General features: G+C 43.7%; 2 protein-coding genes across 2 annotated transcripts in view; one reads left to right on the top strand and one right to left on the bottom strand.

Annotated features, from left to right (window-relative positions):
- ELK4 (ELK4, ETS-domain protein (SRF accessory protein 1)) overlaps positions 1–1028 on the top strand; it is a 5357-nt gene extending 4329 nt beyond the window's left edge. Inside the window, exon 5 of the mRNA XM_009587107.1 lies at positions 930–1028. Coding sequence (XP_009585402.1) covers positions 930–1028 — 99 coding nt within the window. The remainder of the gene's footprint in view (positions 1–929) is intronic.
- Positions 1029–11092: 10064 nt separating this feature from the next.
- The window catches only part of MFSD4 (major facilitator superfamily domain containing 4), a 20673-nt gene continuing 10872 nt past the window's right edge, over positions 11093–20893 (bottom strand). The window contains exons 4-10 of the mRNA XM_009587106.1: positions 18338–18506; positions 16505–16620; positions 15260–15433; positions 13194–13341; positions 12441–12511; positions 12123–12243; positions 11093–11446 (exon numbers count right to left, since the gene is read on the bottom strand). Of these exons, the coding sequence (XP_009585401.1) occupies positions 11382–11446; positions 12123–12243; positions 12441–12511; positions 13194–13341; positions 15260–15433; positions 16505–16620; positions 18338–18506 (864 nt within the window). The 3' untranslated portion in view covers positions 11093–11381. The remainder of the gene's footprint in view (positions 11447–12122; positions 12244–12440; positions 12512–13193; positions 13342–15259; positions 15434–16504; positions 16621–18337; positions 18507–20893) is intronic.

The raw sequence follows: 20893 nt of genomic DNA, 5'->3' as shown, positions 1-20893 counted from the left end.
CCCCCCCCGGTTTGTCCTTCCTGTAAAACTTGACTCCCTGTAACTGTACTGGTTGAGATTTTTCTGAATTTTGAATTTTGCTACTTTATTGGTTTTATATTGCTACTTTATTGGTTTTAATTGTTTGTTAACAGTCCCTTCTGTTGAAAGACATTAATTAAATCTCACCACTAGTAAGAAGGGAGATTGTGTGTGTGTGTGATCTCTGTGGCACTATGTAGCACAGTTCTTTACGATCTATATTCTGCTGTCTTCTGTTGTTTGGAAGTTCTCAGCTTCACTGTTTTTAATAAATATTTAACTAACATATAATAAAAAAAATCCCCTATATTTAAAAAAAAAAATCCTTTAGTTGTAATTACTCATGCTCTTCCTTCACCTTCCACTTTGGAGTTGGAATAACTGCATCTGTTGCCTGAGTCTGCTTAGGCAAAGGGTAAAATTTAACTAGTTGTCTTTTGGGTTTATATCCGTCATCTCCATGGAGATGAAGGAAGTAGCTTACATGTACTGTGAGGCTAGGGAATAAACAAGTAGGTCTGAAAATGCATTGGACGTTTTTCTCTATAAATAGCTGATAATTAACTGAGGAACCATTTAGAGCATGGTTTCCCAACAACCTGTTTTAAAGTCACTTATTAGTTTAGGACACAGGCGGTGCTCAGTGCAGAGGTAACAGACTGGGTCCTCCTGGTGACACTGGTTATAATAGCTGGATTGGTGCAGTCTGTGATGCAGTGGCATTTAAAAAGTAAATTACCTGGGGGAAGCCAAGAAGATTCTTTGAAAGTTTGGGGTGGGGTTTTTTGTTGTTGTGTTTTGGTTTTGGTTTTTTTTTTTCCCTGGGGGAGCTTCTACATGCACAGATAGGAGAGGAACAGTAAATTAAAATGGCCTCTTTCCTAATAATTTTTTGTTTTGTCTCTTAGTTTCCATCAGTGCTGAACAGTCATGGCCCATTTACTCTGTCTGGACTGGATGGACCCTCTACCCCTGGCCCATTTTCCCCTGATCTGCAGAAGACATAGCACATGAACTCATGGAAAGGACATATTGGCAAGCAAGGGAAAGATAGGACACTTATATTTAACCAAGTTTTTTAAATGAGCAATTTATAATTCCACAGAGATTATCAACAATCATAGTTTTTGCCATTCCCAAATAAAATGCCTTTTTTGCAAAATTCCCTTTTTTGAAGACCCAGGTTGGGAATGTATATGCAAACGCCTTAATAGGAGCTGAAGCTCCAGTCTCTTCTCTTCCCTCCTTGGTTTGGAAGACTTCACTATGGTTAAAGGGAGTTTTGGTTGATGTTGCAGTAACTGAGTCTGCACTGATTGCAGTAAACGGTATCAGAGAAGTCTTTTCTCTGTGACTCTTGGAAAAACCCTCTGTTCTTCTGCTTCCTGTGCTTGGCAAGAAGAAATCTAATCATGATCGAAGCTGGCATTCCAGGAAATGCTTGGGAAAGGGGTGTGTGCATCGGCTTTGCCTTGGGGCCTGATAACTTCTGCAGCAACAAAACAGCCCACGTCTTTTCTGCTGTAAAAACATCTTGCCTTTTTGCAGGGAGAAATTTTCAAGGAATATTCAATGATTGTGTTACTGAGATACGGACAATTTTTGAATGGCATTGTATACCGACAGTCCAGCCCCTTGGAGAAGTAGTCTGGCTAGCTTCTGGATGCTTCCCTGCCCTCCCTTCGGTAAGGAGGCAAGGTCTGGAGACGAATGGTGGGATTAGTTCCTTTCAGTTCTCAGAAAGTTTGAATGCTGAAGTCCAAACATTTCTTGTGCCAGAGACCTGTTACAAAGCCTGTAATCTCACTGCTAGAGGACTAGCAGGATGGTGGATTTTACATGAGGTTTTGAGGGTGTGTCTGCATTTGGTGAGGTTGCTGCCTGATGCTAGAGTTTCAGACCCAAGCAGTGGGTGAGAACACTAACGTCTGAGCATTAACGTTACTGCTCTTCTCCCACAGTTGAAGTGGAGAAGCTCCTCTTCTACCAGCTCTTATCTCAAGTTTTGCTTTAGATCTATTGCTTTTTTTATTTGAGGAAGCACTCAGACCCAAAAGAAGTTAGGCTCAGTGTGTACAGCTAGCTGAGAGGGGTACCACGGCGTATCAATCTTACTGTAAATTTGTGCTTGCGTTGCTTTTCTTGGTGGCCATGTGTGTGTATGGATTAATACGAGATTAGTTTCCAGAGCCATTTGAAACACTGATGAAATGAAATTTGTAGTTACGTTTTTACAGCTCAGGAGGCCTTTTAAGAGAACTGAGGAATGGAAGAAGAGAGATTCTCCTCTCACGCCCCCTCAGAGGCTGGATGTCTTGGTCTGTTGGTGCTGGTGCTGTGCCCTTCCACTTTGGGCATCTGATGTCAGGCAGCAACTTCTGTTTGCTACTATGTACGTTGAGTTGGTGACGTAAAATAATCTCCATAAAATGCCCTCTAGAAAACAGATGGAGACCATCTCTTTCCTTTGGCATCCTCAGTGGCTGTCTTCAGAGTTTTAACGAGCAGAGGAAGATTGTACCTTTACAGCAAGAGGAGCTGACAGTGTACGCTGTATATATTGCACCTGTCTTACGGATAAGTGGTGAACTCGAGCTTTCCAGAGTTTTCCTTTTGCCACTTTCGCAGACTCTGAATTCACTTTAAAGCGTATGACAATACCCAAGACTTAATTTACTGCAGCGGCGTTATCTTTCTATATTCTAGCATTGAAATATGTAAACCACTTAGAATGTTCCTGACATGACACCTGAGACAGGTGGGTGTAATGGAGTTGTTTTTTGGGCATTGTTCATCCAGAAAGTCCCCTGCCTGGTGGGAGGCGGGAGAAAAGAGTATGCCTGTCTTTAGGTGGAGATAGCAGGGAGTGAGCTCATGTAGTGAACTGTCTTCCTGTTCGGTTACGTCAGAGGCATAATACTGCTTCGCATTTTAGACATCAGCAGATGCAGGATAAAGTTCCTGTGCCAGCGGCTCTTAAAATGACAATGTGCAATATTGACCTTTTTTTTTTTTTTTTTTAAAATGCAGAAAGAAAGCTGCAGATTATAATTAAGAGCAGGCATCTGGAATTTTCTGGTTTGCATGATGGCTTATGAGTCTGCTCTAGAAAATATATATAGCTATATATAAATAGCAGCACTTTTAATGGTTGTTTTAGGTTGGCCAATTTTATGCCCACCAAGTGTGTGGACTTGAGAGCAACATTGCAGACTAGGATTAGAATTTTAAAATAATTAATGAGCACTAAAGACTTGCAATTTAATTGCTTCCCTTTCCTTGACCCCTATGGAGAAAAGCCAAGTTTATTTGTTTAAAAGTTGTGTATGTGCACACATGCACTTAATTTTTTGTAAACTGTATCACTTTCAGCATAGGTATGCAAGAGAACCAAATGCTAACATAGCTTGTCAGTTGTGCTTAGCGTAGTTTCATGCTCTTCTCCAGGTAGCTTCGTAAGGTTGCACTGCCAGAGCTGGTTGATGAGATACACATTCACCTTCGGGAATACCTTCTTCAGAGAAAGTTAATATGAAAACAGCCTGTATGTGTTGGTTTCAATCTGGTAATATCCAACTTCCTGACAGATAGCACTGAGAAGATGGTTGCTTTTGCTTCTTAAGCACCTGCCTAGGAAAATAGAAGTTCCAGATAGGATGACAATCTCAGGAGGCAGTTGGGAAAGCAACTTGAAAGGGGAGGTGGGAGAGGAGAGGCTTGCTCACCTTTTCTTCATGACAACTTTCAGGTCACTTAAGGTAATATTATCTTGTATATATGCTGCCTCATTAAACACACACTTACTCACAAGTATATAACAGCCAGCTTTTTTGGATCACATTCCTGACGGAGCACAGTGTCGCTGTGACTTCTTGGAGCTTGGTTATGTGAATTGCTGGTACCTTTACTAGCTCACTTCAGGAGCAGTTTGCAGCTCGTGGCAACTTGTTTTTTTTAGGGAAGGTGGGGGTTAGTATAGGCTCTCTTAATTATCACGTTAGCAGTCTGTAATATGGGTATAGTACTGTGTTGGTTTAAAAAAATAATAATGCAGTATTACAGAAACATTTTATTACTTTACAATTCATGTTGCTAAAGTAGCCATGGTATTGTTGAATGCTTGATAATATTTGCATTGGTTAATTCATAGATGGTGGTAGAATTAGACTGGATGAGCATGGAAGCTGAACATCTGTCCTGCTTCTGGAAATCTCTTTTACATGTCACTGCTGCTGTATAATAGTACTGCAGAGTTGAAAAGCTTGCACTGCTGTTGCTGTGTGTGCTATGTCTGGCTTTTTTTGAGATCCTGAACTGTCAGGATGCCACTAGCAACACGTGCTGCTAGCAGAAACAATCCGTGGAAAGCAGAAACGTGTTAATAATACCCTACGGTTATAGAACCATACTTGTTCTGTCTTACCTGTTTTCAGAGAATGTGATCCTAGTAATGGGGGTGATGGAGGAAAGCATTTTCTTTTTTTCTTAAGAGCAGCTTAAGTCTAGATCCTTGTTTCAGAAATTGGTCTTCAGCAGTGACGGCTGAATGTAATTCCTATGCACTGTCTTTGGCACATTCAAGTTGCATTTTGCAATAGGTCAGGAAGTGATAAAATTCCTTGAATTTGAGAATTCATTGTTTTAATTTAGAGCATCCTAAGACTTCAGTATCCATGCAATCTTTGGTATAATGGAGCGTGCATTATAATATGAAAGGTTTTGGCTGTTCAGTGGTTTGTTTGGGATAATTTTTCCCTCTGATACCTTTTCAAACCTCAGCTATCTAGCAAATAGATTCTTCTTGGTTTTTATAGTGTTCATTTTAACCACAGTGAAGGCTGCTTACGTGCATATCTTCCTTTACACAGCTTTTCAAAATGCAGTGAGATGCATTAATGTCAGATTCCCTCATGACTTCAACTTTCATGCGAGAACTTCTGCAGGTTGAGATCGGATGAAAGAGCTAGCCTAGCACATTGATGCAGTTTCTCAGGTGAGCACAGGCGCAGAGTTCTGATCCACTTCTGTAGCATTTTTCTAGCGCTGAGGCCAGAACCTACAGTTCTGACAGTTTGTTGGCTACCCATGGTTTATTCATGTATCTTTTAGTTACCTTTTGCTACTGTTTTATAGCATTTTGTATGTACTCATGTTTTACTATACAATTTAACCTCTTCCATTTTTAATGCATATTTGTTTACAAGACACATCTCAGTGTTGTATCAAGAGGCTATCTTGGTATTGTCAGCTATGAAAATAAACTACATCAGTAGTTAAGGAACATTGTCAAAGTTGACAGGTATTTTAAAACTTGATGTTTGAGTTTTGGGTGTCCATAACAATTTTGTTCTGTTTTGTTCCTTAGTTCTCCCGTGTAAGAAATACACGTACCTTCTGGCCTCTGAGGTCATGGGCGTGGATAGTTTATTTTGTCTTAATAATCATGGAGCACGGTATTGCAAACAAACAGCCCGAGCCCCACAGGATCTTACACTTGGCAGATAAGTTGAAAATCCATTAGAATTGCAATCATGTTGCTTAGAAGCTATTCGGGATGTTTTAATAAGGTATAGTATGTCTTGCCTTAAACAGGAATTTTTATGGTTTGATTTGAATTTAATTAAACAGTAATTGGCAAAGGCTGCTGTTTAGTCTGAACAGTATTAGCAAATCTGCTTAATGTGGAAGCCTTTGGCTATTGCCATCAAGTTGAGTGGTGGTTAATATGTGACGTGCTGAAGTTGATCTGCTGAAATCAGAGGCTGTCAGATGAAGATTGAAAGAGAAAAGGCAGTGACAGTTGTTTTACACAGTCCTTCAGGGCTATTACTGCAAAAGGCTTTGTCTTGGATCGACATCTGTGGACACGGCACTCCACTTTGAGCGAGTAATATTGACCGTGTAGGAGCTCTTCGTAAAAGCTGATTCTGGACAGAGAAGAATTTTTGAAAATAGAACCAAATCTTTTCTCTATAGCTGGCTTTTAGTCATAAGGATATAATACGTGAGCTACAAAGCCGCAGTAATGGCAGTGCTGCCGTATTTCTGTAGTCTGTGCTTATCGTCAACAGACCTTCTACTGAAATTTCCTGACTGTCTCGGTGCCATCTAAAGCAGAAAGTTTAAGCTTTGGTTTTGGGTGTCTAGTGGATCTTGAACTGAGGAATATTATTCTTGCCTTTGTACAAAGAACAAACAAAAACAAGGGAGAATATGTTCGCTGCAGAACATGGATTCTTTTTGGAGGATGCAGCTTTGCTGGCCATAACCATGCTTTGCCAAAAAAAATGTGACCTGCAAGGTAAGAAAGCTGGGCAGGGCCCAATGTTTCTTCTTGAATGTGTATGCTAATGTATTTCTCTTTCGGGATAGCAAGATACAAATTATTCTACAAAAAAAAAGTCAAACTGACTAGAATTTATTTTTGTTTACCCCCTCCCAAAGAATGTAGTAGAAGACTTGACTGTGGAGCTATTCCAGACATTTGATAAAAAGCATACTTTGAGAGCTGAAAACTTGTTTTTAGATGCATCGTTTAACAGACTGGAATGGCTCTCTTCACATGAACATGCGTGTGTACACATGCTCGCTGCCTGGGAGGATGTGTGTTCATTACGTAGTCTGGCTTCCAGATTTGTATAAATAACGCTTACCGTGTACACTCAAAGCAAATACTGCACTGTGCAGTTGCCACTTTTTAATGTTTTGCACACGCTGGTGAGGTTTTCGGGGCTTGGGTTTTTTTTTTAGTACTCAAATCAATTATACCACAGTGTGGACTAATTAGTTGCCAAAGGTTATTTTTAAATGCATCTTTGACATTGTTGTATGCCACATCTTCAGAAAAAAAAAGTGTCTTAAATGTGTCTTTGAATAGTTTTATGTTCATGGAACAAAAGTTTGGACTTCTTTTTTACTTAAAACACTTGCTTCTCTGTTGAGACCATGCGTTGCAGAAGGTTTTCATCTCAAAGTAGGGTTTTTGGCAGGGGGTGTAACAGGATAATTATGAACCTTCGGAAAACAGGGGTCTTTTAACGGAGACACTGAATGAACTGTAAGCAGCGCACACAGTAAGGAGAGGGGAGGAGAGGTTGGAAGGCGTTGTGTTCGGAGCCCATTTCAGCCCTTGAGCAGTACATGCAGCAGTGCTGTACTAATAACTGGAAGCTGTTGTTTTTTATTTTCTTTTTTTTGTTTGGGGTTTTTTTTTCTTTTTTTTTTTTTTGAACACAGGAAGGCTTTGAGGATGGCCTCTGCATGGTTCCTAGTGTGTGCTGTGTGCTGGGGGGGGTTACAATACCTGGGTTTGCTCTAGGCTCCTTGAGATGTGTTGTGTTTTTTTTGGCTAGCATGTCTTAAATCTTCAGGCTTTGAAACTGCTTTATAGAATTGTGTTGACTTTTTGTTCTGCTGTTGTTCAGTTGCACAGAGTTTTATATATATGATGTACTAGTTTTAACGTTAATTCTCTGTGAACAGGGTTGAGATTATTCATTGTAGTTTAAAAAAAAAAAAAAAGTTGTATTCTAAAACGCCCTTTTAAAATCTTGTTTGTATTCTGTTGCAGTGTTACCAGATGGCCTTATGTACGTCACAGTGTTTTGTGATAAGTACAGTAGCACACTTAATGCTTATCTCCCCCCCTCTCTGTTTTTATAGCTGAGAAGTATATTCTTAATAATAGCGATGAATAAATGGGAAAATTTTAGCAACATGTATGGTAAGGATAGCGGTTGTCTCCTCTAATGTATATTAGGACAGCTGGAATTAATCTGGGACTGAAATGACTCTGAACAGGGATCGTTAACCAGCATGAGACTTTGTCTTGGGAATTCTGAGAATCTTTGAGCGAGCCGATGGCAGATTTGAATCCTATGCCAGACGCTTGTAAATCAGAATAGATCTGTTGGCTTCACTGCAACTAGTCTAACTTACACCGGCTGAGAATCTGGTCCTTGCAGCTTTTTGTCTATGACTCAAATAGAGTCAGGGGAGGGAAGTTTAAGTTAAATTTTAGAGAACTTAAGCAACCTAATCAGCTGTGGTAAGGTGTGACAGTTGTTCTGTTTATTTTTAAAGTGCACATCTGTTTTGGAAAGTGACTTTCTGATGCCTTTAGTGTTTACTCCTCAACTGAATTTTTAGGCTAACCCGGGTTCTTTGCAAATCAGCAAAATGATGTCTGCAGGGTTTTTTTATACTACAGCAGCTCTGACATCTCTGCTTGGGGCAGACTAAGCAGACAGTCGTGTCAGTTAACTTACTCTTCAACTCTGGAATGGGTTCCATTTTACTTTCCTGTAATTTTAGTAGAACCATCAGTGGTAAAAATTACATTGAAAGCAGCAGAGATAATGTTTTTCAGTTACTCTTTCCAGAACAGAATTGCATTTAATATATAGAGAGAGTACCAAGCCAACAGACAAAGCAAGTTATGTTGTAGCGAGTGTCTAACTTTCTACACTGGAGACTTTTTCTAGACAAGGTCTTTTAGCGACAACTGTAATCTTACACCGCTTTGGTGCTCACGTTACAGTTGGGTAAACTTGCCTGGGAGAGAATAGCTTCTCAGTCTAACTTTTTTTGAAAATAATACCTTATAATAAGAGTATCTTAATGCCATTGTGTTTTAAAAAAAAATGCTGGTATGTAATGCAAGTACATAAATAGCCAAAGTTTTCAGTAATTGTTCAGTGTTACTAAATTTGCTTTTATTTAACCTTCCAAGATAACATAGTAGGAAGACCTTCGGCATGTTGATATCATATTGAAAAAAAGTCTGATCAACTTGATTATAGCAGATATGCAGTTATTTGAACACATTTCAGGTTTGAATACAATTTGGAGGCAAAGTTTTAAGATGCAAAACTTACTTTGGAGGAAGTGCACTGTAATGACACTTCAGAGTAACAAATGCTGCTTTTAAAGAGTGGCATATATAGGCAGTTGTTATTCAAACATAATGAAGGTCTTTCCTGAGAAATCAGGTGACTTTTCTATTGCTTCAATTTTTGTGCAAAAAAAAAAAAAAAAAAATCAATGTATTGCAATCTTTTTTAAAAATGGGGTGGGAATAGTTAAAGAAAACTATTTTATGTAAGAACTGACAGAGGGATTTGCTTTGTATAATGCAAGCTGGCTTTAAAAAAAGCATTGTAGCAAATTATTCAAGTCAATCATATGTTAATAGTTATGTGCAACCAGACATGCAAAACAATTGTATTTTTTTAAATAAATATTTTTAACAAAGCTTCTGATGTTTTGACTATTTTTTTCAGTAGAGGAAATAGAAAGCTACAGCTGCAGGACAACTCGCTCTGTGATAATGAGGGAGTTCATCAGACCTTGAGCTAACCTGTCCCTTCACAGCAGCACAGGCTCCCTCACATCTTGCTTGAGTGGGGGCAGAGATGGAGTTGCTGTTGCTAGCTTTGTAGTGCTGCACAGTCTTTTGCCAAATCAGGAACTATTCTCTTCTGGTGAAAATTTCCTTTGGTGAGTAGCTCCGTTGTATATACAGTGCTGATAGCAAAGTGGAGATTTGAATTGTCAAGTACACTTCTAACAAAAGAAATGTTATTCTGGCAATAGCATTTAGCTACATATTATCAATCTGCAAGGACATAAGATACTTTTTTTTTTTTTTTAATAGCTGACAGTCCCTGGTATGATATATATGTAATCTGAATAGACTTCTTTCAAAATAAACTCCCTCATTGTATTGTTTTGTGCTCATTTCCTCTGTACAGGGATGGAGAGAATGCTGTCATGGTGGGAGGGGCTCTATTAATGACAGATTGTTTTTTTGCTGCAAATGGATTTTGCAGTACACACTTTTTTCATTCTGGGTATCTCAAGGAGAGTAACAGTGGCATCCTGTGGTGGTAGAGAAGAATTACAGCACATACTGCACTGGATGTGAGGCAGGAGGGCTGCTGAAGTCCATGGATGAGTTAAGCCCAGAATTCAACTGCATTTACCTCCTTCCTGCATTGGCCTAATGTGCACTCAGCTTTTAGGTATACAAAGTCAACAGCTTTTAGGAATACAAAGTCAATTCAACAAGTCTACTCTCTTGAGACTTTTTCTACAGAACCACCCATGGGAGCTTGTGAAGATATTTCATGGAAGGTAAGATCTACTGCTTGGAAAAATAGAAATGCTAAAAACCGTTCACGTGAAACAGCTGTTAGATTCAGTTTGAGTTTGAAAGCTAAAACTGGTGAAGGTAGTAGCTGATAGTCTTGGCCAGAAACAGCTTAAGTGACCTGAGTCCAGTCATGCTGAGAATCTAGCAATCAATCACCTTTAATTAAACACTGCTTTATATACACACGTACATATGTACATCCACATACAGCAGTTAAAGCAAAAAGTACATGTCCAATCACTCACTGAAGAAATAGATGTATGTAGCTTTACACTCTTCTAAAGCCAGTCCTTTCTTCATAGCTTGTAATAGGTCATGCGTGGGTTATGACAGTACCTTACAGAAGGCACCTGTTATAATAAGTATTGCACAGATTAAGCAGCTGGAGGCTGGCTCCCAAATACCTCTGTTTACGCTTCAACTGGAAGCTAGAAATAAAACCACCCTAAAAGACACTGCAACTGTAGCAGCTAAACTAGTGACTTAAAGCAAAACAAACCATCACAACTCATTCTTGACTCAAAAAAAAAAAAGCTAATGATTTTAATAATCAAGAGGCCCTAGCATGCTGAATAAGACACTGTCTTAGTGAACATGTCTGATACTGTGTGATATACAAGAATCAACTGTGCAAATATAGATAGGTCCTGCTACCACTGTGCACTCGGTGGGTTCTACCAATTGTGTAATTTTTCCCCTTTGGAAGAATAAATAGAGGTGACACATACTTGAGTCAGTGTTGCACAAAAATGAATTGAAATCCAGTATTGTGCTGTAAATTGTAGGGGCTTCTGTACATTACAGGCCAAAAGAAAAAAAATCTAAGTTCAATGACTATGCCAAGAGATCTTCAGTCTTACATACGGAACAGAGAGAACCTCTTCCTTCCCACCCTCCATCCTGAATGGGTAAGAAAGTTCAATTGCAGGAGTAACTGTTCTCCCATCATCCCTGCCATACACCGTAGCCTTTCAGACACAGGGTCAGTCTGACACTTACAGTCGTCTTTTGGTACATGTGGCACAGGCAACTTGTGCTTAGCTTGACGCAGTGTTTTAGGATGTCTTCTTGATTCTGACTTACCCAATCTAATGTGCTTTTGATTGCAGAAAGCCTGCATGATTCAGTCATTGAATGTGAAATCATCCTTAATAGTAATGCTTAATTGTGTGGTGTTTTATTGCTTGTCCAGGGCTTAGCCACTTCTTCAGCGCTGATACTGTCCAGTGTCATCCATTACTCCTGGTTTGTCAGGTGAGGCATCATCCATATCTGCAAAATTGACATTAGCTACTTCATCTGAAGGTACCGATTCTGTTGAGCTTTAAGGGAATGCGCCTGAGCTCTCCCAAACATGGATGTTGCTATTTTAACACCCACCACACAAACTTGTTTACTTTGATGGTCACAGAAGAAAGGCCTCCCTTTCCAGTTTTTTACCTGTCATGCAGTGCTCCTTTTACAAAAGGTGCTTATAAAAGCAAACAGTGTATGCAGACTGAGGCAATACATAAGAGAAATCCTTTATCAGCGAAGTTTTTCTCAAGAGCCTAACAGCTGCCTTTGGATGGCAGACCCACTTGTTCCCTGGATTTTAGCCAGGGAACAGCATAGGGAAGCTTGTACTAGGAGGGCTTACTCCTGCTAGCTCTGCAATAGCACAGTAGTGTTTTCACAGCTAGAATCCTACACGCGTTATAGTTCCTCTGCGATTCACAGACCATTCCTACTTTTTCCCTTGCTTCTCCAACAGAAAAGAAAGCAAACCCTGACTTGTGGCTGCCAAGGCTTTGTGGGCAAGTCAAAGCAGGAAGAGGGGACAGGAAGCAGCAGTAAAATAAAACGTTTCCTTGCATTTTGCTGAAATGCTGCACCCTGGTTAAGTATTGATGCATATGCCACTCTTCCTCTCATTATAAAGCGGGGCTGAGTGCTGATGCTTTCTTACCTGATGAGGGCTTGGGGTACATCCTGTGGAAAAACAGGAGGAAAGCGTAGAAGGTAAAGGCCAAGCCTCCAAAGATCATCCCACAGACCAGGAAACTGTAGCTGCCCTGATCATGTATAATCTGCAATTGGAGGGGAAAAAAAGGGAGCAGACATGTCATCATAGCACTCAAATACCTAATTAGCATTCAGTAAGGGCTTTACTATTTGATAGCTCAAGGGTAATGCAGTGCTTTTTCCCAGCAGCTGTCCAAAACCAGGACTAAGGTTTCTACTTAAAAGTTTCAGTCAGTTTTTGGTATGCTTTGTCTACACTTACCGATCCCACCAGCAACTGTAGTACCATCTCTCCAATTCCAGCTCCAGTCACTAGCACGGTTGTGGCACAGCCTGCAAAGAAATAGTGCAAGTGATGTTGTTGGGAAACAGGTGAAACAGCCGGCAGGATCAGCCTGTAGCTTCTTTAAACTGCTCTTTCATGGATCTCTCCACACAAGATTTACTTAATGTATGTTCTCATTAGTGTTGAGAGTGCCTCTTCTAACCTGGGCTAGTGCAGAAAGGTAAAAATTTAAGCCAAAAAACCATCTCCTGTTCTGTCACTTGGCTCTGTTGGCAGAGGTGATGTTGCTTCTTGCTGGAAAGATTTTCATTCTTCTGTATCACTGCCCCAGAGACAGAGGTTGGCAGAGACCTCCTGTAAGAGCTGGCCAAACTCTAGGATTTTCAGTTCACTGATAATCTGGATGATGTTTTCAAAATCAGCTCCCTGTAAGCCTCTAAAGCAGACATTCTTGTCAGTCCCCTAGAGCCCTAAAGCTGCAGGAAACCAAGAACCAGTCTGGACCCTTGCCTTTAAAAGTTATTAATACAATGAAGCCAGGATTTGAGCAGTCTGGTTTTCTGACTACAAGCTTGAATAAACATTGTGTTCCAAAGTAGATCTTTCTTCCAGGCCTCCTAGGCATCCCTGAAGAAGGAAGGAGTTGCTAGGTGTGACAGTATCTGAGCTCTAGTCTTGAACACCCACCTGGTTTCAAAGTCTGCCAGGCATGCCCGAATCCCAGCTCACCTTTGTACTGCAGGATGTCCTCAGTGTAGGCAAGCATGCTGGGGAAAGTGCTGCTGAGAAACAGACCCAGAGATGCTGTCCCCACAAACAAGAAGACAACGCTGTAGGAGAAAATCAGGAGCAGGAGGAAGGTTATCAGGACTCCAACCTGCGAACAACACACACAGAGTCAGTAGGAAGGTAAATGCTGAGTTGCAATAGGCTCTAGATTTTTTTTTTTTTTGTAGAAAATAGTCTGGAAAAGAAAATAAACTGTACTGAAAAAAGATCACAGTCTCTGAAAAACTGAAGTAACTAGCCAAATAAAATCCATCTACCTTTACAGTAAAGAATTTGGTACTTTTTATAACAGGACTTTGTAACATAACTTGGTACTTAAGTCTCAACTTCATTAGGTAGGGACTTAAGATCATATCTGAAAAAATACTTTTTCTCTGCAGCTTTAAATACAATAGTACTTCCATAATATTTACATGTCTCAATCACTAATAAGTCTTATTCAGCAGGTTAAAGAATTAACTCACTCTCAATAACCGCTCAGAAACCAGTCACAGCAGTGAAGCCAAAGAGCTAACTCAATTGAAATAAATTTGCCCTCACCTCTGGCTTGCTGTAGTGTACAAGTAATAGCAAAACCATCCATGACGCACTAAGTTAGCCATGGCACAGAGAGTCACCAGAGGGAGCTCTGCAATACCGATGCGAGTTACTTTTTTTCTTAATTGTTTAGGCCCTGATTATGGGTGTGTGCATGTACACGAGCAATTTGGATTCTAAAGAAATTGAATTCAAACTGCAGTTTGCTATAATGCTGAAATGACTCCAAGAGCTGGTGTATCTTACTGTATATAGCAGTACCAACTAGCAAGTACTGCACGAAGGGTTCAGTGTCAGTCAAGTGAATTTTTGTCCTTGGATGATACTGCCACCGTTGCTTTAAGGGGAAGCAAGAAGGCTTCCATTCAAGGCCGGAGGCTATTCCCTCTTCTCTCCAAATACTAGCAGCAGCTAAAGCAGAAGTCCCGTCCTCAGGTTTATTAATAGAGCAATCGTGCAGTTCAGACAAGCGATTAAGTCGGTAGTGTGCATCAAGGAGATGCATGGGACTGTCCATACCAGATAGCTGTGGCAGATCTGCTGATGCTTTCCCTGTAAGTAGTGACTATGTGCTGAATTAGGAGATTACACTCATTTTTAAAACAATCGCATTTCATTTGGCTGTATCTGTTGGTATCTAAGCTCAGTTTTTAAAAGTGACCAGCAGCAAGGTGCCGAGCCGGCTGCCTCACCTGCCTCCTGCCTGCAAAAGACATCGGCCTAAATCTTCAAAACGTCCCAACGTGAACTGTCACTCCTGTTCTCTCACCACCCTGTTATATTCTTGGTCTCACATTATTAACTGTGAAACTTGCTACCAAAATAACTTCTGGTTTAAATAAATTGTAAATTAGCTGCCTTCTCACTTGTTTCCTTTCTTTTTTTGTAAGAAGTGTGAATGGGAACAACTCCCTCCTTGTTGTCTGCCACCATCCTTACATGCATTTTTCTTACATATGCTTAAAGGATTCCCTCCCCTTTCTTCAAGTGAACGTGTTTTATTAATTTAAGCAACCTCACATCACATTGGTTTCTTTGACAGCTGCTGCAGTCCAAATAGAGAATTTACTGAACTATCTGCCTTCCCTTTCCTATGGCTAACATGGGCATTATTGCCCCTGTAGATGCCAGAGAAGACAGTGTGCAAAGTAAATAAAGTTGGCAGACACTTTACTAGGTGCTTTCACACATCTAACGTTAGATTAATTGAGAGGCAAGCTCAGAAAAGCAGTGCAATCAAGCTGTAAGTCTTAGCTACCTCGTGCATCGGAGTCAGCTGCAAACATGCAGAGACAGCCATGCAAAGAAAGGCTATCGCAGCTCACCCTGGATGCTGTGCTTGTCAGACTGCCTGGTGCAAATCTACCCTTGGGATGGCACAAGAGTAGCTGCAGCTCTGCACATCAAAACCAAAACTAGACAGCATCTTGGAGGCAAGCAGAAGAAAAACATAGCCAAAACAGTCTTACCACATTGATGAAGACCATAGTTGCTGGCTTCATTCGGTAGGACACAGGGATGGAGATGAGCCTGCCCAGTGTGATGAATCCCCAGAAGAGGCTGGGCAGGTAGCCGGCCACTTTATGTACTACAGAGAGGGGCTCTTCCACCGCATAGCTGTAAATGAAGCCCGAGTACTCTCCCTGCAAGGAAAACAAAACAGCATGTCACATTGATGTGATGACTTAACAGATTTTGCAACTTTAACTTCACTTACTGTCCCTCACTTACTCACAATATTGTGATAGTGCTGGAGAGCCCACCTATGGATTTGCTACCAAATCTCAATGAACCTTGTTCCCAAGGGTTTGCAACTGGAGACAGGCTTCCACCAGAAGCAGAACACAGGACTTAAGCTCTCCTAAAAGGTCAAGACTTAACAGCATTACTAGGTAAAATGCATGCTAAGCTCTTATCTGTAGAGATGCTCTCTTCCCTAGGGCCTGTCTTGTCCTTTCGGAATCGCATACTCTCAGAACGTATCACATTAAGAACCCGGAGTTGATCATCCTTGAAGATGGAGGCCCTGGGAAGTTCCCGTCTGACAGGTGCTTTGTGTAACCCCGCTTGTCCTTCAGGACCCTATTTAACGCCCTAGTAAGACCCAGCAGTATTTTACCATGAGGGAACTGAGACAAAAGCGTTGAAAGAAAACAGCAACTTGCCAGCCACGAGCGAGCCATCCTCGCCCGGACAGAAGTGCCACACGCGGCAAACCCCGTGTGACTGCGCCGGCTGGGGACATGCTGCCAGGCCACTACAGAGAGACTGCACCGTCCCCGCATGCTCTCATCTTGGATTTTGAGGGCTCAGGAGACCCAGCAAACAAAGAGCCACCATTTCTTATGAAATAAAATGAAGCTGTTCTTGCCTCTTGGCTGAAGTGAGAAGAGACCTCCGCTGCGTACAAGTAGACAACATCACAACTCCAGCTCTACACTGGCTAGGTTAGTAGCAGTAGCAAGCTAGCTGCAACAACGCAGAGCCTAGGAGAAGCCACAAAACCCTCCCAAGAAGCAGGGCACGTATCAGCCTGACTATAATTAGCTTTGAATGAGCTACCTTGGGAACCAGAGTGCTGCACTGGCAGACCCTCAGGTCCAGCCCACTGCACGCAGAGGACATGTGCTGGGTTTGGGCCGTTACAAGTGATTTGGAAGGAAGCAAGCCATGTAGCTTTGCTCAGACAAGATCCCTCTATCAGCTGAACTCACCACAATCCCATCAGTCATGAAGAGAACAAGAGCCCCAGTGATGTGGACTGCGAAGTAGGTGTAAGAAGCCCCTCTGTAGTTTTTGCTTTGGCAGCAGCTAAATAAGTCATCATGACCTGGTAAAAAACAATGCAAAGCAAACTTAGCTGGAACGTCCCCCCGGGGCTGGGTGGTTGCCAGCCCGCGATGGGGATTTGTTTTGCGCTCAGCTGCACGAGATTCGTAGAGGACCGTGAACAACGTGGACCACTGCTAACCTCTGCTGGCACAACCTCTTTCTTTACCTACCTCTAAGCTTTCAGAAGGAAGACGGATATGCTTATAGGCTGCTGTCCACAGACCGGGATCCTAGCTCTCCAGGATACTTGCTACTTCTCTTACTGTAGCTGCTTGTGCTCCTCTTCCCATTTAGGAGCTCCACATTGCTGGCCCCGCTCTTACAGTCAATAGAAACAAGCCCATTTGACCACAGCACTCGTGCTCAGAGCCCCTCGTCCTTGGTACCACCACACAGGAGAGTCCTGCCCAGGATAGCTCACATTCCTCAGATAAATGATATTAAATCAAACAAGCCAACTTTGGGAAAGAGAGTGATAAACACACAGCTAGTGCCGCCTCCTGTGCATAGACCACTAGGAGCAACAGCCTGCCAAAGCTGGGGGTCAGGACCCCAGGAATTCCCGACTCTCCTGCCCTCATACTTCTATCCACCACTCTGGGACGTGCAGAGGGCTGGTGTTAAGGTAACGGCACCTGGAGTCCTGCGCAGGTGAGACAGTGCTCCTGCACGGCAAAGATGAAATTCTCACTACTTCTATGGGGAAGGAGGGATTTTGCCAGCACAGACGTGTCTGTCGAAGATCACAGCAGTCAGCACACAGCCCTCCTGCTTCTCTAAGGATTAACCTCCACTGCATTTAAGAGGAAGATGGAGATCTGAAGAACATGAAGCTCCAATGGGTTGTAGGAAAATGGGCAGCTGGGTTGAGGAAAGAAACCATCAGTGTCTCAGCTAAGGGAAATGCTATCAGATGAGCACAACCTTATCAGACACCAGAGAACCCACTCCATTAGGGACACCTATGATCCTTCCCTGCAGCACCTCACCACATCTCTAACTGCCTCCACCTTCAAGTATTCCCTAAAATTTCCTTCTACTGCTCAGGTAAAGCCATCTCTTCTGTTATAACACTAAATGCTCCTCTGATAACCCTAAAATATGATTACTGCCGAGAATCACTATTTAGCTGAAGAATTTACTTTGATATGTTTCTTCTGGGTAGCAAAGAACAATGTTACTATTGTCCCCAAAACAGGGTGTAGTCACAAGTTCAAGAGCAAACTATTGCTGGAGTTTAACTTTTCCCCTCAAACAAGGGCGCTGTCCTTATTCCTTTCAGATTTATAAAAATCAGCGTTCTGCAGCATGATGACCACTTTTAAACCGAACAGTCAGCGGAGCCAGCTCAAAACTTGACTGAAAACCAGAAGGAAACAAAGGGGCACAACTTTCACGTGTGCTTAAACGACTTGGGAGCCCAGGTTTAGTTTCAGGGCAGCTTGGAGAAAAGCAGCCTGGAGTCCCAACGACAGGCTGCTGATCTCTGTCCAGGGGTTACGGTCCCATCTAATTCAAGGGCAATTGGGCACCAAATTGTCTGGATTGTTTGGCTACTTCTGGATTACATCCACATGTTTTGGAAAGTTTCCTCCTTAGACAACAGCGATGGATCTCACTCGTTAAACTCAACGGAGACACTCAGAAAATACGGCTTCTTCTCCCCCTGCTCACCCCCCATTCCTCCAAACCCAGGAGAGGTGCCTCCAGCTCACCTCCTGCTGCGTGGGGTCTCTGCACAGTGGTGGAGAGATCGTCCTTCTCCGCGGGCCGCGTTTCCATCGCCAGCTCGTCGGCCGACTTTAGCGGGTGGCTGCTGCTGTTGAAGCATGGCACCATCCGCTCCTTGTAGAGCAAGAAAAACACCGCGATGGGGACCGGCAGCTGGGGAGGAACAGAGAGGGGCAGGTGAGCACGACGAGCCTCGCACAAAATACAGTCCAGTTCCCCAGTCGCAACAGCCTTTTAGGAAGCTGCACTCAGCGTCCGCAATAGATGTGCCTGGATTAACCCCCGAGAGCAAGGACAGAGGCTGGCAATGGGGTAAGGAGCCACTGCAGGAGGGACGGAGGCTTGTTAGGAGAGCTAGTAGGGAGGAAAAAGCAAGTTGAGAGCAAAGACTCCATATCCGGAGCACGGCTGGGGCATCTCCTGCCAGTCCCTACGGGATGCCAGGTGGGCTGGGGACCATTCACCTGGGATGCGAGACAGGGACACTGGAACAGAAGGCACCTAAATACAAACCCCATGAAGCACCATATCAGCCCTTCAAAACCAAAATGTTCTGGTTTCCAAGCATTTGGCCTCTTCTGCCCGAAGAATAAAATAATAAAGTAGCTTTTGCCTGTGGAGAGCAGAACAGTTTTCATGGGAGACCTTCTGTGGCTGAAATTCTTTATGAGGGAAGAGCAAGCTGCTCCAAGACCTGCTTTGCCCACCTCCAGCTATTAGCAGAGGTTGCTCAGCATCTCGTAAGAGACGAGCTCGTGGTTCCCAGGCCAACAATGACAGCACCGCTACAGCCGAGGCACTTCAAACAGCCCCTGGGTACAGGGGGGACCCGGGACTGAGGAGCAGCGAGCCGCCAGCCATTGCCCTCTCGGCTGTCGCTGCCTCAGAGACCCCTGCACGTCCAGGCTGCAAGCACACGACAGTCCCACCAGCACCGTTCCTGCAGTTAGGGCTTTCTGCCCGGTGCTAATGCACACCGGGACCGTGGGCTTGTACCTGCCCACTGGCTCCGTCACGGAGCAGCTGCAGCGTCAGGCCCCCAGCACCACGCTCCCTCGTGCCCGGGGACGAGCCTGCACCCTGCGCGCACCCACGACTCGGTGGTGCCTCCAGGCCCGGAGGGACTTGCTCTTTTTTTTGGAGAGAAAACAGAGGGAAGCAAATGAAGCTGGGTCTGCCCCTCACCAGCCCTCCCTTTTCCTCCCACCACAACCAAGTGGTGTTTATTCTGCAACAAACTGGGGGAGAAAGCCAGGAAATCCTAAGTGACAGCTCACTCTCCAGCCGCCAAGCGCTTGTTTTCTACATGTCTGTGAGCAAGTGTGAGCTCTAGCTCCAAATTTCCTGCCTTTTGTTGGCTCGTGGCATGATTTAAATGTATGGAGAATTCCCCCCCCCCGCCTCTTTTGCCTGAATTCATTTATGAGGACTTCATTGTTCTGGGAACAATGGGAATAGGAACAGTTAGTTCGGTCCCATGGAAGAAAAACGCATTTGCTTGATAGTTCTAATCCTTCCGGAGGTCAGGACCAGATTTTATTCTTCTAAATTGCAGATTTTGCAGAAAAAACCCACGCAGAGGGACTGGCCGTACAGATAACGTCTCCAGGCACTTCCAGACTTAAGGAGCACTCGGTGCCTAGGCAGAAAAGGGCCCCAGCTCTGGACTCTCCCGATTCCCAGTCAAACCGTAGGCATGTCCCTGCTCCTCGGATCCTCATCTCCAAAGCAAGCAGGTCCCTTTCGCTTTATCCAGATGGTACCATCCTGAGGCTGGCTGTGCTCTGAGTGTATCTGTGAGTGCTCTGACCCCATCAGCCACGAGCTGCTCGCCAGCGCTGGCCGTTTCTGGTAGGAAATGCCCAAAAGCCACAGACTCACCCGCAGCCAAGAACAGCCCTCGCCCACGGGCTGCCACCGCACCAAGGCAAGCTCAGGAAAGTAGGGAAAAGCAAAGGATCAAGCTCAAGAGAAAGCAGGTTCCCAGGGCTCTGTCCTGAGCCAGCCCTGTCACCTGCACACCGGCCAGCAAATCGCCGGGGAGATGGTCACCTGTGGCCACCTGGCCCACACGAGGGGGCAGCCCTAAAACACTGTGTGTACAGGGGACGGAGCATCCACAAAAGCAGCTCAGTTACTACACGGGCAGACGGAGAGGAGCAAACAGAACTGAACACCAGAGCCCTGCCAGGGCACGTTTCACCAAGCAAAGGGACAAATCCATCCCGGAGGAGCAGCCTACCCTGACCACAGGACAAGGACAGCTCGAGGACTGTCCCTTCCACTGCCCACACGAGCACGGCCCATGAGCTGCCAGGCGGGTGCCGAGCCCCTCTCCCCATCTGCGGTTCCCACCTGCCCCAACCAGAGAGGTCGGGTTGTGACGATGTGCCTCGCTGGCCCCTGGAGCTAGGACATGTGCCAAGGCACGCAGGGGCAGGGCCACCGTGCTTACGACAGGATCTTGCTACTCGGCTCCTACAGCAGCTTCGGTTTTCTTGGGGACGACACATTTGGTGGCTGGGGCCACCGCGCGCAGG

The sequence above is a fragment of the Fulmarus glacialis genome, unplaced genomic scaffold (assembly GCF_000690835.1).
Source record: "Fulmarus glacialis isolate BGI_N327 unplaced genomic scaffold, ASM69083v1 scaffold24821, whole genome shotgun sequence".
Classification (NCBI taxonomy): domain Eukaryota; kingdom Metazoa; phylum Chordata; class Aves; order Procellariiformes; family Procellariidae; genus Fulmarus; species Fulmarus glacialis.
This window is presented reverse-complemented; position numbering and strand designations above follow the sequence as displayed.